General features: G+C 44.2%; 2 protein-coding genes across 3 annotated transcripts in view; one reads left to right on the top strand and one right to left on the bottom strand.

Moving 5' to 3' along the window:
* The first annotated feature begins 2,007 nt into the window (after window positions 1–2,007).
* Window positions 2,008–16,727, top strand: CMTM3 (CKLF like MARVEL transmembrane domain containing 3). The gene is made up of 5 exons (XM_081335921.1): window positions 2,008–2,465; window positions 7,257–7,412; window positions 10,486–10,581; window positions 12,469–12,589; window positions 13,312–16,727. The coding sequence occupies exons 1-5, from the start codon at window positions 2,346–2,348 to the stop codon at window positions 13,335–13,337; spliced, it is 519 nt and encodes a 172-aa protein (XP_081192047.1). The 5' UTR covers window positions 2,008–2,345; the 3' UTR covers window positions 13,338–16,727.
* Window positions 9,238–18,101, bottom strand: part of CMTM4 (CKLF like MARVEL transmembrane domain containing 4) — a 41,208-nt gene continuing 32,344 nt past the window's right edge. The window contains exons 5-6 of one of the 2 annotated variants that reach the window (XR_014027505.1): window positions 10,911–11,057; window positions 9,238–9,261 (exon numbers count right to left, since the gene is read on the bottom strand). The gene's annotated coding sequence lies outside the window, so the exon portion shown is untranslated. Of the gene's footprint in view, window positions 9,262–10,616; window positions 11,058–18,101 lie in introns of those variants that run through there. The other variant, XR_014027506.1, reaches the window with a different exon arrangement.

Raw genomic sequence — 18,101 nt, 5'->3', positions numbered from 1 at the left:
TGAAGTCTTTCTCCTGACACTTCAATCTATTGATTTTGCCTTCATTAATTATCCACCATAATTAAAAGGTAAAGGTAAAGGTTCCCCCGCACATGCGTGCTAGTCGTTTCCGACTCTAGGGGCCGGTGCTCATCTCCGTTTCATAGCCGAAGAGCCAGCGCTTGTCCGAGGACGTCTCCGTGGTCATGTGGCCGGCATGACTAGACGCCAAAGGCGCACGGAACGCTGTTACCTTCCCACCGTAGTGGTCCCTATTTTTCTACTTGCATTTTTACGTGCTTTCGAACTGCTAGGTGGGCAGAAGCTGGGACGAGTAACAGGCGCTCACTCTGCTACGCGGCACTCGGGATTCGACCCGCCAAACTGCCGACCTTCCGATCGACAAGTTCAGCGTCCTAACCCACTGAGCCACCGCGTCCCCCCCACCATAATTAAGATATACATAAAATCAAAATTATGTCTGCATACTTCTAAATCATGGTTATTTTGCATTTATTGCAAAAAGACTAACCCTTTTTCATTCCTTATAATGTCATCCCTGCTTGGTTCCCCTTACCAATGAGGCATCCTCACCTCTCAAGGTCACATTCTGCAAACCCTACATATTTTTTTCGGACTTGTCCATCTGTGTCCAAAGGTGGAATGGTCTCCCTATTAACCATAAAGGGAGAGACAAATCTGCTTTAAACACAACAGCCCTACCAAGGGCAACGGATGGAAACTAATCAAGGAGAGAAGCAACCTAGAACTGAGAAGCTTCCAGACAGAGCAATCAACCAATGGAATGACCTGCCTTCAGAAGTTGTGGGTGCTCAAACACTGGAGGTTTTTAAGAAGAGCTTGGACAACCCTTGTCGGAAATGCTATAGGGTTTCCTGCCTGAGCAGGGGTCGGGCTAGAAGACCTCCCGAGTTCCCTGGTTATTCTGTTGTTCTGGATGATCAAGTTAGTGCAGGGATGATGGCCAAGCTAAGCAACTTTTAAGACTTGTGGCTGTGGAGAGTCTCCGTCATCCAGGTCACGGTTATCCCAAAGGTGCTTTTCCAAAAGGCAACTGGACTTTCTTGTTGGGTTTCCTTGAAAACGTTTTGCTTCTCATCCAAGAAGCTTCCTCAGTTCTTGGGTGAGAAGGGAAAGGTTTTCAAGGAAACAAACCAAGAAAATCCAGTTGCCTTTTTGAAAAAGCACCCTTGGGCTTAGGAGTTGCTGGCTGGGGGATTCTGGGAGTCAAAGTCCACACGGTCTTAGGGCTGCCGAGGATGGACCAGGCCCCACGTTAGCGAAACAAACCTACTTCTTTGCGCAGCAGCTGTTTGCCCGCGGCAGCGAGTTACGGCTTTCCCACGAACAAGGGGGCAGGGGGGGGAAAGGACTCGCTCTCTGTGAACTTTCACTTCTCATCCAAGAAGCTTCCTCAGTTCTTGGGTGAGAAGCGGAAACGTAACACCAGCTGCCTGCAATTAGTGCAGGTTCGAGTCCCACCAGGCTCAAGGTTGACTCAGCCTTCCATCCTTCCGAGGTAGGTCAAATGAGGACCCAGATTGTTGGGGGCAATAAGCTGACTTTGTAATAATGCCGCTTGGGGGGGGGGGAGGGTGAAAGCCCTAATAAGCAGGCATATACATAAAAAGAAGGCTATTGCTAAGCACATTGATTTGTGCTTCTTAGATTGTAAGCCGCCCTGAGTCTTCGGAGAAGGGCGGGATATAAATGGGATTAAAAGGAGGACCCAGATGGTTGGGGGCAATTAAGCTGACTTTGTAATAATGCCGCTTGGGGGGGGAGGGTGAAAGCCCTAATAAGCAGGCATATACATAGAATGAAGGCTATTGCTAAGCACATTGATTTGTGCTTCTTAGATTGCAAGCCGCCCTGAGTCTTCGGAGAAGGGCGGGATATAAATGGGATTTAAAAAAGAAAAACTTACACACCCAACCCAAGCGTGACCGGTCCAGCCAAGCAGGACTTCGCGCTCCGAGCGGGTCGCGCTGCCTTGAGCGCCGCGATCCGGAGCAGCTGGCCGCGCAAGGGGGCGCTTCCGTCTCCCGCGGCTGGGCTCTCGAGGCTTGCAAAGACCCCGCCGTGGGTTCAATTTAGGCGCCGGAGGAAGGAAGGGAGGGAGGGAGTAGGAGGAGGAGCCGAGACGGCGAGGCCCCCTCCCTCCCTGCCTCTCCCCCAGCCCCGAGCCGGATTGGTGGGCGCTCGCAAAGCTTGTGCGGGGCTGCCCGACTTCCGCCCGCTTTCCGTTTTCCTCCTCCGGAGAGCCAGGGAAGTACAGTCGGCCACCCCGGGCTTGCGTCGGACGGCGCTGCTTGCAAAGTCGGCGGCCGAGTCGCTTGGCCTGCATGGAGCGCGGCGAAGGGGAAGAGCCGGAGCCGGCCGAGGCGCCGCCGGGAGCTCGCCTCTTGCTGGCCTTCAAGGCGTTCCTCAGCTCCCGCAAAGGGCTGCTGCTGCTGGCCCAGGCGGTAAGCGCGGCCGTAGGGGGGGGGAGCGGGGAAGGGCAGGGCGCTCCCCGTTGCAAAGTTCAGAGAAGGGAGCTGATGGAGGTGGGGAAGGCCGGCCGAGGGCGCTGAGCTCATCTCTGGCAAAGAGAAGCCCAGGCCGGGCCAAGCGTAGCGTTCAGACGACGCTCTCCCGCAACAACCGCGCCTGGACGGGGGGGCGGGGAGTTTGGCAATCTTTGCCAAAGCGGGCATGATTGCAAAGGGATCGCTTCCTTGGAGAAACCAGGGAGAAGTTGTCTCTCCCCCCCCCGTCCCCAAGTTAGATCTGCCACGCCCCCCCTTCCCCTAGCGGAGCCCCTGCGTGTTGCACAGCCTCGAGAGAAGGCGGAGACGGCGTTCTCACGACACATCTGAGCTGCGACGTTCCCGGCCCGGTTCTAGCAGCATGTGGAGTGGGTTTTCCCAACACGCTTGTGCCCAATCCTGAATTAAAGGTAAAGGTAAAGGTTCCCCCGCACATGCGTGCTAGGGGCCGGTGCTCATCTCACCGACTCTAGGGGCCAGTGCTCATCTCCGTTTCAAAGCCGAAGAGCCAGCGCTTGTCCGAGGACGTCTCCGTGGTCATGTGACCGGCATGACTAGACGCCAAAGGCGCACGGAACGCTGTTACCTTCCCTCCGGAGTGGTCCCTAATTTTCTACTTGCATTTTTACGTGCTTTCGAACTGCTAGGTTGGCAGAAGCTGGGACGAGTAACAGGTGCTCGCTCTGTTACGTGGCACTTGGGATTCGACCCGCCAGACTGCCGACCTTCTGATTGACAAGCTCAGCGTCCTAACCCACTGAGCCACCACGTCCCTAATCCTGAATTAATCAGGATTAACTGAATAAAAGCACCACAAGGGGTATATTTCCTAAGATAGTGGTGCAATAGGGGAAACAGCAACCTCTGGACTGCAGAGGTATCCAGCTGAGCTCTGGAGGAGCAGGATGATGGACTGGCTCTGTCCATGAAAGAGGAGGATGGATCCTTGATCTATGAGAGGATGAGAAAAACTGCAGGAAAACCCATTTTTCTAGTGTGATCACAGAAGTTCAGAAACTTTTACCATACTAGTTTTACATTTTCCTAAACCAGAGGGATGCGGTGGCTCAGTGGGTTAGGAAGCTGAGCTTGTCGATCAGATGGTCGGCAGTTTGGCGGGTCGAATCCCGAGTGCCGCGTAACAGTGAGCGCCTGTTACTCGTCCCAGCTTCTGCCAACCTAGCAGTTCGAAAGCACGTAAAAATGCAAGTAGAAAAATAGGGTCCACCACGGTGGGAAGGTAACAGTGTTCCGTGCGCCTTTGGCGTCTAGTCATGCCGGCCACATGACCACGGAGACGTCCTCGGACAAGCGCTGGCTCTTTGGCTTTGAAACGGAGATGAGCACTGGCCCCTAGAGTCGGAAACGACTAGCACGCATGTGCGGGGGAACCTTTACCTTTACCTTTAAACCAGAGTTTGCTTGACTGTAGTTCGTTGGGGGTAAAAAAGTGCGCTGGCTGAGTTTGCACAACAGGCAAAGCAAAACACATTGTGCCAAGTGTGACATAACTGGTGTCGGCTCTAGTCCCGTAATGTAAGATTTCTGCAGCTTGCAGCTAAACCTCTTCAGACGTGACAACCAACAAGGTTACGAGTGTGGCTTGCTAAAGCCAGATATAGTTAACATTAACCACAGATGTTTCAAAGGTGCTTTTCCAAAAAGCAACTAGACTTTCTTTGTTTTTATTGGAAGACGTTTCGCTTCTCATCCAAGAAGCTTCATCAGCTTCTGGCCGGAGGTTTCTTGGATGAGAAGCAAAACATCTTCCAATAAAAACAAAGAAAGAAAATCCAGTTGCCTTTTGAAAAAGCATCTTTGGAACAAGCATGACCTGGATGACTGAGAATCTCCATAGATAACTAACCGCAGATTAAGGTTCTGACATCGTGCTAAACCTGCTGAATCTAGCCATATCAGGAAAGATGACGAGATTAACAAAAGCACAGGTTTTAACCACCTCCTCAGCCTTAAGTAGCTCAGAAAAATCAGGAATATCTCTAAGAGGAACAATGGTAAGTAAATCAATCAATCAGAAAAGTCACCATCAGCTCTTGGATAGGATGACTCTTGCTTTTAAGGGTTGTTAGCATAGTAGTAGAAGAACCGGAAAAATGGGTTTTGAGCGGATGGAAAATTTGGAAGAGACACCGTGTCGCGTCTTTTGAAGACACTGTCCAAAGTCGAGGGTATTGCAGAGAAAGAAAAGAAAGAGAGAAAGGGGGGGGGAAACCGATATTTTCCAGACTTTTGTTCAGCAGGGCGTAATACAGGGTGATCTGTAAGTACGGTGACTGAACGTCTCCTTTATTATAGAAAATTGTCACTTGGATTTAATTGGGGGAGTTGCTTTTGAATTTTCCTTTGTAAAGCCAAGTTTGGTGTGTGTTTTTCCCCCCATGTTTTTGAATTGCCCATTTTTCTCAGAGAAAGACTCTGGACAATGTACTGCAAAGTATTAAAAGAAAAAAAAACAGTCTATGAAAGTTAAAAATGTAGAGGCAAGGATGATAAAACCCTATTAACATGAATTAAAAGGAGAAGGGAGGGCCCTCGGTGTACCAACCAGCCCCACACCTGCATGTTCCTCTGGGCTCCACACACAAGGCAGCAAAGCCATGTTTTGACTCTTTTTCACTAATCCAGGAGTGGGGGCCTGCCTCATCTTCGGGCGGTGGGGTGGGGTGGGGAAATATTCCACAAGCTCTCTTCCTGAACCCTGCCAGACTTCTTTAACTGATGGGATCTGCAACATACAGTACCTTCCGTGCCTGATTGGTTATAAACATATTTTTTTAAAAAAAAAATCTTATGAACCTCTTTCAGATATGCTTCCTTTTCAGGTTTGTTCTTATTTCCAAGAAAAACGTGGCCATGATAGATATAGGTCATCCTGCCACATTCACTTCAGGAGGGGCAGCAAACCCCCTTCCCGTTCTCCCAGCCATAAGGAAAGCCAATAAAGTTATGCTAATTTGACTTCGTAACTCTGCCTTCCCAAGTGGGGATTAGAAATGATGATATTGTAGGACCATGTCTCCCAGCTTTGAGATGTGTGGACTTCAACGCCCAGAATTCCCCAGCCAGCTAATGAATTAAGGTGCTGAATTAAATTGGGCTTCACTTCAGGGTTATCAGTAGCCCCTTCAGGTCTTTCCCTACAGATAAATCTGCACAAAATTTGTGTGTGTGTATATGCCTGTATATTTTAAATGGGCGGCTCTTTCATTGCAGCTATGGTTGAGGTTCACCATCCTCCATTTTTAGTAGTTTGTACTACGTACTTGCAAGAAGTTCCTGGATTTAAAAAAAAACATACAGAAACTGTTGGGTTTCTTGGAAGTTGCTCTGCTTTTTCGAGTTCTCATTTCACAGCCAGGCTGAAGTTTGCAGTGTTGTTGGTTTTTTTGCACCAGGCCCCTTTGCAGAAGCCAGAGGAATAGGAAGTGGTGTCCACCAACCCCAAGACAGAGCTTGAGTTTGATTTTTTTTTAAGAGTCGTTTAATTTAAAGAAACATTAACAGAGCTGACAGGCAGCAAAGCATAGTGCAACTTCCTGCACTCTTTTATGTCCAAGAATGTCTCTGGACTCTTGGGGTTTCCATGAAGTCTTTTTAACAAGTTAAAAAAAAATCTGGATGGAGGTCCATGGCTGGTTTAGCAAGGGGTCTATTTGTCTCCTGTCCCCCAAAGGCAAAATTAATCAAATAATATAACCTTTCCAGAGGGTGAGAGAGGAACAATAAGCAATAGCAAGTGGATAATTGGTGACCGGCCACATCTTCCACAACATCTGCTTTGTGAATGGAAACAGTTTTGTGAGAGCATCCACTGTATGTTCTCACGATTTAGATGTGCCCATCATCTCTCACATCAAGCCAAGGTAGCTCTTTAGGCCCTAATCTGCACAACTCACCAAAATTAGCGCGTAGGGTTTCATGTCCTCAAAAATTTTAGGGTCAACAACTTGCCAGGCGAGTTGCTGACTCTTCAAATGGCAAGAAGTAACGTTCAAGGGCTAATGCTGAAGAAGTAATAGGTTGCAGTCTTAAAAGGAAGCTGGGAGAAGTCAAAGAGGTGCTTTTTTTTGTTTTTTAATGTCTTCAAGTCGGTCTTGGTACCTGGTGATTGCAGAGACAAGTCCATTACGTAGAACCGTGGTGGCGGAGTGGTTAGAATGCAGTATTGTAGGCTAACTCTGCCCACAGCCAGGAGTTCGATTCTGAGTGGCTCAAGGTTGACTCTGCCTTCCGTCCTTCTGAGGTCGGTAAAATGAGGACCCAAACTGTTGGGGGCAAGATGCTGACTCTGTAAACCGCTTAGAGAGGGCTGTAAAACACTGTGAAGTGGTATATAAGTCTAAGTGCTATTGCTATTGCTACATTTCCTTGGCACCATTTTTTTTGGAAGAGGTTTGCCCTTGCACTCTTCTTAGGGCTGAGAAAGGCAGACTGGCCTCAAGCCACTCACCTAGCTTCCATTCCTGTGGCATGCCTGGAGCTCATGTTCTCCTGAGTGCTAGTCAAGCACACTTAGAGCAGCGTTAACTCAACCTCCTTAAAAATAAGTTGAGCCATTCGAGAACATTCTGATGGTGGAAGCAAACCTGACGCCAGTTAGGTGGGACGGGATCTGCAGGAATAACTGGGCTGAGCGGAGGCCAATGGATGTTCTGCAGCACATCTGCTCAGAGGTAACCGCCATGCTCTTCCACTTGTGTCCTTCAGGCCCTCTCCTTTACCATCTTCATCTGCTACATCGCTTCCGCAGCTGCACCTTTCATGATGGTGCCGTTACTGACATTCCTGCTTGCTTCGTGCTTTTTCGTTTCGTATGCCCTGAAACTGAATGAGAAGTTCCGAGGCATCTATTGGCTTTTGGCGGTAAGTAGCTGAGTGGGGTTGACCGCTGCTTGTGATGCAGTTATCAGATGGGCTGGTAGTTTTCTGTTCCAGCCTACGACCGGCCCCGTTTGTGTGTCAGGGACAACCCCCTTTTCCTTTTTACAGTCAATAGGCTGGAAAAAATCCAACCCAAATTTATTTACAGTTCAAACAAAAAAGCAACAGAATATTTCCTTCAATAAATGAATCAAAATATCAAACAAGAGTCAACAAACAAGAGTTAAGCAGAAGTAGCAAGAACAGACCAGGATTCTCTTTGAATGTCTCCAAACGGTTGCCTTCAGCAACCAGCCCCGCCCACGCCTTCCCCTTTTATTATCAGTCCCAAGGCGTGGCTTCTCAATGCTTCTCCTCCTTTCACTGAGTTGTCTCATTGATTTGCTCTGCTCTGCTCTGCTGGATTGACTTCTGCTTCTAGCATCTCTGAACAGATTCAGCTGTGACTCTTCTGAGTCCGACACCTCGTACTCACACAGCTGAGCCTCATGAGGAACATGACTGGAGGGGCCAGGCTGAGAGTCCTGCAGTGCATCAGAGCCTCCCTCTGACACCAAAGGCTCTCCAAACCCCTCCTCCTCCTCCTCAGATTCATCGGACTCAGCTGCAGGGAGCTGACAATGAATCACAACAGGTAGTGTGATTTTGCTGTGGAACAGTGATGGTGAACCTTTTAGAGACCAAGAGCCCAAACTGCAACCCAAAACCCACTTATGTATTGTCGGGTGCCGGGTGGGCGTGGCCCATTAGGTGGGCATGGCTGCAGTGGTAACGGCAGACCGGGTGGGACTAAAAAGATCAATCAATTCCAACTTTGTGAGATCTTTTTTTCCCCGCGAGAAGTTAAAATTAATTGATTGAACCTTTTTTTTTGCACACAGCAGTGGAGGCCTAAAGGGAAAAGGTTTTATAAAACCCAGCTGAAGGCCTAGGACTGGGGCAATGGCGCGCGTGCCCACAGAGAGGGCTCTGCGTGCCACAGGTTAACCACCACGGCTGTAGAATAACCAAGGGCAGGGAAGGAGAAGAGGGAGGTGGCATCATTTAAAAGCATGTTGAGGCTGTGTTTCCATCAGTTCCGGACAACCTGATGATGAGTAGGGAGAAGAAGCAACTGCTATTTTGTGCTGCTACTACCTTGAGAGTTACTCGTGGAACCTGAGATACAAAACACAAAGCATTCCATGCCTGGGGCCAGATGCAGGTAGCCCATGACTTTACGGCCGTAATTGAGCCCAGAAGTACAGCCGTACGTTGGGCTGGTCATTAAGCAGGTCACGTATGACCACGCCCAATATTACATCCTTATTTTTTTGCAGCAATTCAGGGAATCCCCACACCCATTAAGTGAACACCACGGTCATTAAGCAACTCCATTGTCCACAATGAGTGTGGGGTTTTTTGCCAGAAACTGGAAATAAACATCATTTTCCAGGGGGGAAAAAACAAGTCAAGGTGACATGCTCATAGGACACTGTAAATAGCCATAAATGTGAGCCGGTTGCCAAGCCCCCACCACCACCGGGGGGGGGGGATGATCACATGAGTGTGATGGGAGAATGGCCATTGGAACTTCCCATCCAGGTCATAAGTAGTCTTGGGAAATCCATCATAATTTTAGACAGCTGTTAAGTAACCAGACATAAGTCAAAGGCTACCTGTATTCTACTGCATTCCACAGGTGGCTTTTGAATGATGGGTGGCCTTGGCTGATGGTGAAGCTGGTTGTGATACGGAAAGCCTGCCAGATCTTGAGAAAAACAGTTGCTTAAGAGCTTCCTTGTTCTCCACGGTGACCACCAGGGGATGCTGGCCTTCCAGGAAAACTTAACTTTGCAAAACAAAAGAGAGGGGGGGGGGGGGAAATACAGCACTGCGGTTGAGTTTTGTTCCACCGCATTTGCTCATTATTTTCCATTAGCCATCTGATTTACGGTCAAAGACTGCTCTGCTATAACTCAGATATATAATAATAACTGAGATATTAACCTAGCTGAGCTCTGTAATTCAAATGCCAGTGGTTTGTCATCCCCACTAGAAAAAAGAAAGCAGATTTTCTGCAGGCTGCACAAGGAAGGCTGCACCAGGCTGCACATTTGCCTGTCTTCCTTGTGCAGGTAAAAGGAAGAGAAGTAAATTTATTTATTTATTTATTTATTGATGGGATTTATATCCCGCCCTATCTCCCGAAGGACTCAGGGCGGCTAACAACAAAATATATAATAAGTACATAAATCAAGATAAAATGAAATTGAGAACATCAGTGCAATAAAAAAATTAGAGAATTTAAAAAATGAATTAAAAATACTAAATATAAATTAATTAAAATGCCTGTCAGTCTAGGTCAGCCTGGTGGAACAGGTGTGTTTTGAGGCCGCGGCGAAAGGATTGGAGGTTTTGGGCCATCCGAAGCTCAGGGGGGAGCTGATTCCATAGGGTTGGTGCTCCCACAGAGAAGGCCCTCCCGCTGGGGGTCGCCAGCCGACATTGCCTAGCTGACGGTACCCTGAGGAGGCCTTCTCTGTGTGAGCGTACTGGATGCCTGTGTACTCCAAATATGGACATTGCATTGACAGATTTCAGTAGCCTCTTTCTGGCCTGATGACCTGATCTGATTCCTATTGGTTCAAGGAATAGAAGATTTTGTGCTGTGTCCCAGCCAAAGGATTGCCGCACCACCTCATAAATGCTGGGCACAGGACACTCAACAATTAAAGGAGACCCTTACAAGGAGCAAGGATCTTCACCAGATCCTGCTGGACGACAAGAGTTTGTCAGGAGTTGTGATCTTGACACATCTGAAGTGCACCAGTTTGGAAAAGGCTGGCCAGAGCAGAACTAGTGGGTGAGCCGTGGACCTCCAGATATGACTCAGTAGTTGCCAGGATCTCTAATAAACTTTGACCACAGCTGGTTCAGTCTGGTGAAAACTATAGTTCAGCAAACAAGTGAAGGGTCGCAGATTTCCTTCTGAAATTATATCTTAAGGCGACTGCGCGTAAACTTTTTGTTTATCTTCTTCATAGTCTTCTCTCTGACTACATTTGTTTTGCAGGATTTTTTGTGTGGAATTATCGCTGCTATTATATATTTTGCCATCTCCATTGCTGCTGTTTCTAAATATATGGACACTGCATCGAGGGCAGCGGGGGTAAGTTTCTGTTCCTGAGCAGAACTTGTGCACCATGTTTTTTCCTCTCAGCACAGTTAATTTCACAAACCCGTTTGTTTTTTCTCTTTGCAATTCTAATTCTGTCTAAACCTGCCTGTTATTGCTGATTCCTTCTTCACCCTTTATTGCTCAACATCATGGTCGTTTTGGGGAGAAAGGGTTCATAAACTCACTTTAGCTATGATTTCCCCACACAGTCTAATCGAATAGCTCCTTTTAAACCTTCCATTAATAGCAATGGAAGTTCTATTTTTTTAAAAAAAAATACTGTACTTTTTTCAACACACTGCTACATGTTTCCAACTCACTGTTCAAGAAGAGAACTGGAAAGATTCTTTCTTCCTTAATCATACGCCTCTCCTTCAAAAGTTGTCCCAGCATTGACATAAAGCATTGTGAAAAGCTTCCCTTGACACCAATGAAGTTTTCTTTAAAAATCCAAATACTTCAGGAAGCTGGAATTACAGATGCAAGAGAGTTCCTAAAGAAAGATACACTTCTATGACAATTCTTACAAACACATCTGAAAAAGCAGCAGCATAAATTACTCCCTAATTTATTAGGTATGTATTTACCCAACTAATACGTCCTTTTTTCATCTAGGGAGCATGAATAATCAAGATTGTTCTTGATAGCATAGCTGACTCAGGAATTCTGGGAGTTGAAGTCCATGAATCATAAAAGAGCCGAGGTTGCCTACCTCTGGTCTAGGGATCCAACCTTAATTTGACCAGATGTAGTTACAAAAGGGATGCGGTGGTTCAGTGGGTTAGGACGCTGAGCCTGTCAATCAGAAGGTTGGCAGGTCGAATCCCGAGTGCCGCGTAGCAGAGTGAGTGCCTGTTACTCATCCCAGCTTCTGCCAACCTAGCAGTTCGAAAGCACGTAAAAATGCAAGTAGAAAAATAGGGACCACTACGGTGGGAAGGTAACAGCGTTCCGTGCGCCTTTGGCGTCTAGTCATGCCGTGCGCCTCTGGCGTCTAGTCATGCCAGCCACATGACCACGGAGACATCCTCGGACAAGCGCTGGCTCTTCGGCTTTGAAACGAAGATGAGTACCGGCCCCTAGAGTTGGAAACGACTAGCACGCATGTGCGGGGGAACCTTTACCTTTAGTTACAAAAAGTTGTCAGATAGTCTCCTCACATTTGTTTGCTTCCATGGGAAAGCTATAAACCATTGAATGTATTAATGATGATGAAAAGAATAAAAAAAAGACTAGGGGTGACGTGATAGCACTGTTCCAATATCTATGGGGCTGCCACAAAGAAGAGGGGGGGTCAGGCTATTCTCCAAAGCACCAGAAGGTAAGACAAGAAATAAGGGATGGAAACTAATCAAAGAGAGAAGCAACCTAGAACTAAGGAGAAATTTCCCAACAGTGAGAACAATTAATCAGTGGAACGGCTTGCCTTCAGAAATTATGGGTACTCCCAACACTGGAGGTTTTTAAGAAGAGATTGGCCAACCACTTGTCTGGAATGGGATAGGGTTTCCTGCCTGAGTAGAGGGTTGGAGTAGAACAGGGGTCCTCAACTTTGGCAACTTTAAGACCTGTGGACTTCAACTCCCAGAATTCCCCGGCTGGGGAATTCTGGGAGTTGAAGTCCACAGGTCTTAAAGTTGCCAAGGTTGGGGACCCCTGGACTAGAAGATTTCCAAGGTCCCTTCCAACTCTGTTATTCTGTATTCTTTGTTTTGGATGCAACAGTTGAAGACAAGGGAGTCAAGTGTAGAAATGGAGACACTGGATGGGGGCTGAATTCTGTTATTTCTAGCCATTTTAGCTCTTTTCCTCTTCTCCCCCCCCCCTCCATATTTTAAAAATTCATGTTTTCAGTATCTCCTCTATTTTGATCTTCAGGTATTCGGGTTTATTGCTACTGTCGTCTATTGTGCCTATGTCTATTTCACCTTTAATGACCTGGCAACATTTCTAAAGCAGGAAGATTCCTCCGAGAGCCCCAAACCGCAGAAGTCAGAAAGTAGGTTTGAACTGTTCTTGTGTTGCTATACAACCACACTTGCTATTCAGAGTTTCAAGGCAACATTGAAACCTAATGATTTGGTGCAGTTGAAGTTGTAGTTCACACATCTCAAAGTTGCCAAGTTTGAAAAATACTGCTCTGGTTTAATGTAAATGAAAAGCTACAACTGTGCGCCCACAGAGAGGGCCTCCTTGGGGTGCCGTCGGTCAAAGAGTGTCGACTGGCGGCCCCCAGGGGGAGGGCGTTCTCTGTGGGCGCGCCAGACCTTTGGAACCGTTTACCGGCGGAGCTCCGGACGGCTCCCGACCTTCGCTCCTTCCGACGTGACCTAAAAACATATTTATTTGAACAAGCCGGCCTGGTCTGATGGGTTTAGAGGTATTTTAACGCTATTGTATTAACTTATTGAATTGGGCTGTAGTATTTAATATTTTTTAACTTTTATATATTGTATTTTATTGTATTGCCCTGTACACCGCCCTGAGTCCTTCGGGAGAAGGGCGGTATAAAAATTAAATTATTATTATTATTATTATTATTATTATTATTATTATTATTATTATTATTATTATTATTATTATTATTATTATTATTATTACAACTAACACGGTTACTTCCCATTTATTAGCTGTCATCTACTACCGTCTTGCCTTTTAAAAAAAAAGTCCATTCCCTGTTCTTAGTATGATGGTTATTCTTCATGTCACTTTTTTTTACAGATGACTCCGATTCAGATTCCGACTGAAAGCTCAGTGGAATAGGAGGAAGGTGTAAAGAGGAAAAGGGAAAGAGAAAAAGCAGAGGGGAAAAAATGAATGTTTTGAGTATTTTAACCTTTTTCAGTGAACTTGAATATTTTAACAGTGAATTTTACAGATTGTTGTTACTACAACTGGGATCACCAGAATCATGCTTGGGAACATTATTGTGTGTATAATTTACACTGGAAAAACTTGATCTGCCGCTGAGGCTCATTCAGCATTGCAGTAGACTTTTCCAGCCAAACCCTTTATGAACAGACTCCTTATGTTATCAGGGTTGTATATAGCAGTCATATACATCATAAAAGCACAGAGTGTCTTCAGTAGTAGACATCCTGATCAAGTTTACGAACTCTATTAGCTCTTTTTTTTTAAAGTTTTCTACTTATACCAAGGTTTTTGTTCTTGAGTTCAGAAGATAATAGCTTGCTTATTTGTTAGAAGGGGCTTTATTATCAATTTTAAAACTTAGATCGAATTTAAACTCAGGACAAATTCAGCAATAATGGAAATATGTCTAAATCCCTCATGAATAAAGCCAAAGTAAGATGCTTCCTTAAAATCATGTCAGATATTCGGGAGAAGGGCGGTATACAAATTTAATAAATAAATAAATAATAAATATTCACTAATTACGTGCCTAGACATTCCAAGCCTCGTTTTAACAGATCATTTCTCAAGGAAGATATGTGATGAAGGTGCTCACGCTGATTGCCACACCAGGCAATCAAATCTTTTATTACAGTCATATACCAGCATAAGAAGGGTGAAATATGAACAACGATTTGATAGATAATAGAAGATAAAAAGAAAGAGAGGGGGGAAGATTACACAGTTTAAAAAAATTAAAAACTAAAAAATAATTTATATTTAGTTTTTTTAATGTTTTAACTTTATAAATTATTGCTTGTATTCTGGCCTGTGACCATAACCAAGATTTGATTCGATTGACTCCACCAGTAATTATGAGTGGGGAGCTATAGAAAACTATGCAAGACCCAGTGGCCTTTTTCTGAGATGGACATGTTCTCTTGATCCAAAACTAGAAATTACCAAAAAGAATCTTAAGTATACTGTGTGAACAAGACATTCCTGCTCCTTCTGGCTTTTTTGTCTCCCATATACCAGCAGTCGTTAGTCCATACTTAACAACTGCCCTGTTTAGCAACTGCTCTAAGTTATAAAACAGTGCTGAAAAAGTACCTTCACAACTGGTCCTCACACTTAATGGCCGTTGCAGCATCTCTGCAGTTTTGTCGTTGCCATTTGCGTGCTTTGCAACCAGCAGGTGTTTTATGAGCATCAAGCTGTCCTGCAGTCAACATAATCATTTGTGCCTTTCACCACCAGCTTCTGACAGACAAGCAGAGTCCATGGAGAAGCTGCCAGTAAAAATCCAAGTCGTAGCCACTTGAAGTCTCGCTTAATGAGCTGGGGTGACTCAATAACCACAGCAGAAGTGAGGGCACGCAAGTCTGTTTTAGTCACACAATGTCTCCCTTAACAACTGCATTGCTTAGTACGAGTTGCCAGTCCAAATAGAGATAACTCAACAAGGACTACTTATAATGAAGGAAACTATGATGCAGTATATCATTACACCATATTTAATATGCTTAGTACCGATTTGTATTAGTTTTGTAGGTAGTCAGTTATCAAGACAAAGCAAACGTGACTTTTGATATAACCCGCAGGCGGGTCCTAAAAATAAGAGAAGGAAAGACCCAGTAGGCTGGCTTCTGAACTGGGTTAACGTAACACTTCCGATATATGCTTCTCTGGAAATCCCCTGAGGATCATTTTACCGTCTTTGCTTCTTTTTATATAGTCATTTGCATGTAGTTTAATCTGTGATTTTATTTTATTTTTTCAATTGAAGGTAACCTAGTGTGCAGGTCAAATGGAACAAGGAACGCATTTTGGAACTGTAGGTAGAGTAAATCTATGGCAGTATTTCATTTTAAGGTGTTCACTAGCTTTCATATTATTTAAATATCTGCACTATCTGGAAAGATCTGGGTATTTTAGATGTGAGAACAATCGTAATGGCCTATTCTTCTTACGTTAATAACTTTTATATTAATCTCATTCAGGGAAATGATTCAGCCTTTTTCTTGTTCAAAATAATCTTTGCATTACAGATTTCAGACTTATTTTGGTCTATAATTCAGATGCCTTACTCACAATGGGATTCAAAACCTGAATAATATGCAGAGTTGCAGAGGAGAAGTATTTTTGATCAGCTGATCAAAAACAATCTCCAAGAACTAACATTTTATTATAAAATTGGAACTTTGCAGAAATGGAAAGAGAAAGGGTATGCAGTGTTTCACTGGCTGGCATGTAGCGGTAATGTACCTGTGAAAACCAATACTAACAAAATCATAAAAACAAGGGCTATTAAGTCTTAATTTACTTGTCTGCTTCTTAAATAACATCTCTGGAATATAATTTTACCTGTACAAATTTATTTCCGGAATTTGTACACTGATACGAATGCTTGGTTTAAGATTAGGGTAATCTCAGGTTATGCCTAAAATAACAAATTAGAAACAGCATAAAAATAAAGGTATCCAGAAGTCACTTCAGTTACAGTATACAAAATGAGCAGCTCAGTTCCATTGTATTTACTTGCATGATTTACACACAGTGGTGGGATTCAGCCAGTTCGCACCAGTTCAGCAGAACCGGTAGCTAATTTTGTGTTGCCCAGGCCCAGAATGGACTTCCGGAAGCGGCATCCACACATATTTCACATATTTGAATCTCACCGCTGTTTAGACATACATGCTGCTTATAAAGTGATTGAGAAATGGGTTAATGATTTAATTATGTGAATCTTATGCTATCTGAATTTTGTAATCTTTTGATACTATGTTAGCCTGTTCTTATTGTAAGTGTATTTTATTAAAAAAAAGGTACTTTTGCCTCAAGTAATTTACTTACTGCGCAACTGAATCAGCAAGGTATTCGCATCAAGGGAAATTTGATGGGTGTCCATAATTGGCAAAGTAATGGCTTAAGTTTTTTTTAAAAAAGTCATATTAGCCGCTTACATATAGAGAGAAGTTGCTAACAGTAGTAAGGGTTGCATGAGAGTTAAACAATTATACGTTAAAGCTGAGGGATTCAATCAGAGGACACTCCTCTTAACCTTGGAACATCAAGATCCATTGATCAAGGCAGGTAATCCTTGACTTACGACGGAGCCCCTAAAAGATACTTATGACCCAGTTCCAAAGTTACAATGGACACACACATTCCCCGCAGTCATCCTTTCGGGTGCTTGGCAATTGGCCTGCATTTATCACGATGTAATCGCAGTTTACATTTTTGCTGAATCTGGCTTTTACTTCTGGTTTTCAGCAAAAGCACTCCATAGCGAAGAGTAGGACTAGATCAGGGGTAGGCAATGTTGGCTCTTTTATGACTCATGGACTTCCAACTCCCAGAATTCCTGAGCCAACATGGCTCAGCTTGAAAACCCCTCCCTTTCCCCTCAGCATGGCTGGCTCAGGAGTTCTGGGAGTTGAAGTCCACGAGTCATAAAATAGCCAAGGTTGCCTACCCCTGCACTAGATTAACCACCAAAAGAAATCATAAAATCAGGTTGCTCTTGGTGACCTGCTCTCACAACTATAATGAACAGGTTTCATTATGGTCGTAAGTCAAGGACTACCTGTAGTATAAGAGCTTTTCCTGGTTATCTGAACATATACAGTCAAGTATATTAAGATTCTTTGGCCAACTAATTCAAACTCTCCTTAGAAATATCGAACAGGTTTTCTAGATGGAATTAAACAATTAGGTATAAGTTACCCAAGGCACAAACAGTCAACAAGTGAAGAGTTTTATTCCTACCCATTTATTAAATCCTTTACAATGATTCCATATGAGATTAGTACTCAGAAAGCTTATGATTTTTTTTCCTACATACAAAAATACAGGTTTTTAAAAAACACACAATGAAAGTAGACAAATACCATGAGAATTTTATAGAATCCAATATCCTGGTGTATCCCCCCAAAAGGTTAAAAATAGTATAAGTCAAAAGGCAGAAAAATACTCAAATTTTACATTACCCAGAATAAACCATGCCAATATACAAAGCAAAAACTGATAAAATACACCACATAGGAATAAATTTAAAAACGAACTGACCAAGCAGCAATTTGGTGATTGCCTTCAGTTAAGTAAAAATCATTACAATCCTTCATCCTGAAGTTTATAGATGTAGAATAATATTGGAAATTAAAAGTGCATGGCATATCAATGCTATTTGTCTTCATGAAACTTTGGAATGGTTAAGCATCTTATTCACACTACATAGAAATCCTCATATGGAATGTCAGAGAATATTTTTATGCAGGAAGAAACTTTTTCTGCACTCAAGTGTTTTTTCCTAGTACTAAAGCAAAAGGCCGTACAGATTGTCTGAAACCCCAGGAATTTTGTGGAATATGGTTAACTTCTGCTCTGGAATGACAATGTTTTTCAACCTCAGCAACTTTTAAGATGTGTGGACTTCAACTCCCAGAGTTCCTCAGCCAGCTTAAAGTTGCTGAAGTTGATAAACACTGAACTAATGGGTTACTACAGACTGCACTGTTTTCCACCCACGTTTACTATGCTGATGTTGCTATGTTCTAAATTACAACTACCAAACTCCTGAATCGGCCAACCCAACTATCAATATTTAGAGTATGCAGGTGCAAGATCACCAGATTTATTCATGTATTCTTGAAACT

This window comes from Vipera berus (assembly GCF_964194415.1).
Source record: "Vipera berus genome assembly, chromosome: 10".
NCBI lineage: Eukaryota > Metazoa > Chordata > Lepidosauria > Squamata > Viperidae > Vipera > Vipera berus.
The sequence above is the reverse complement of the archived record's forward strand: the minus strand, read 5'-3'. Positions and strand labels throughout refer to the sequence as shown.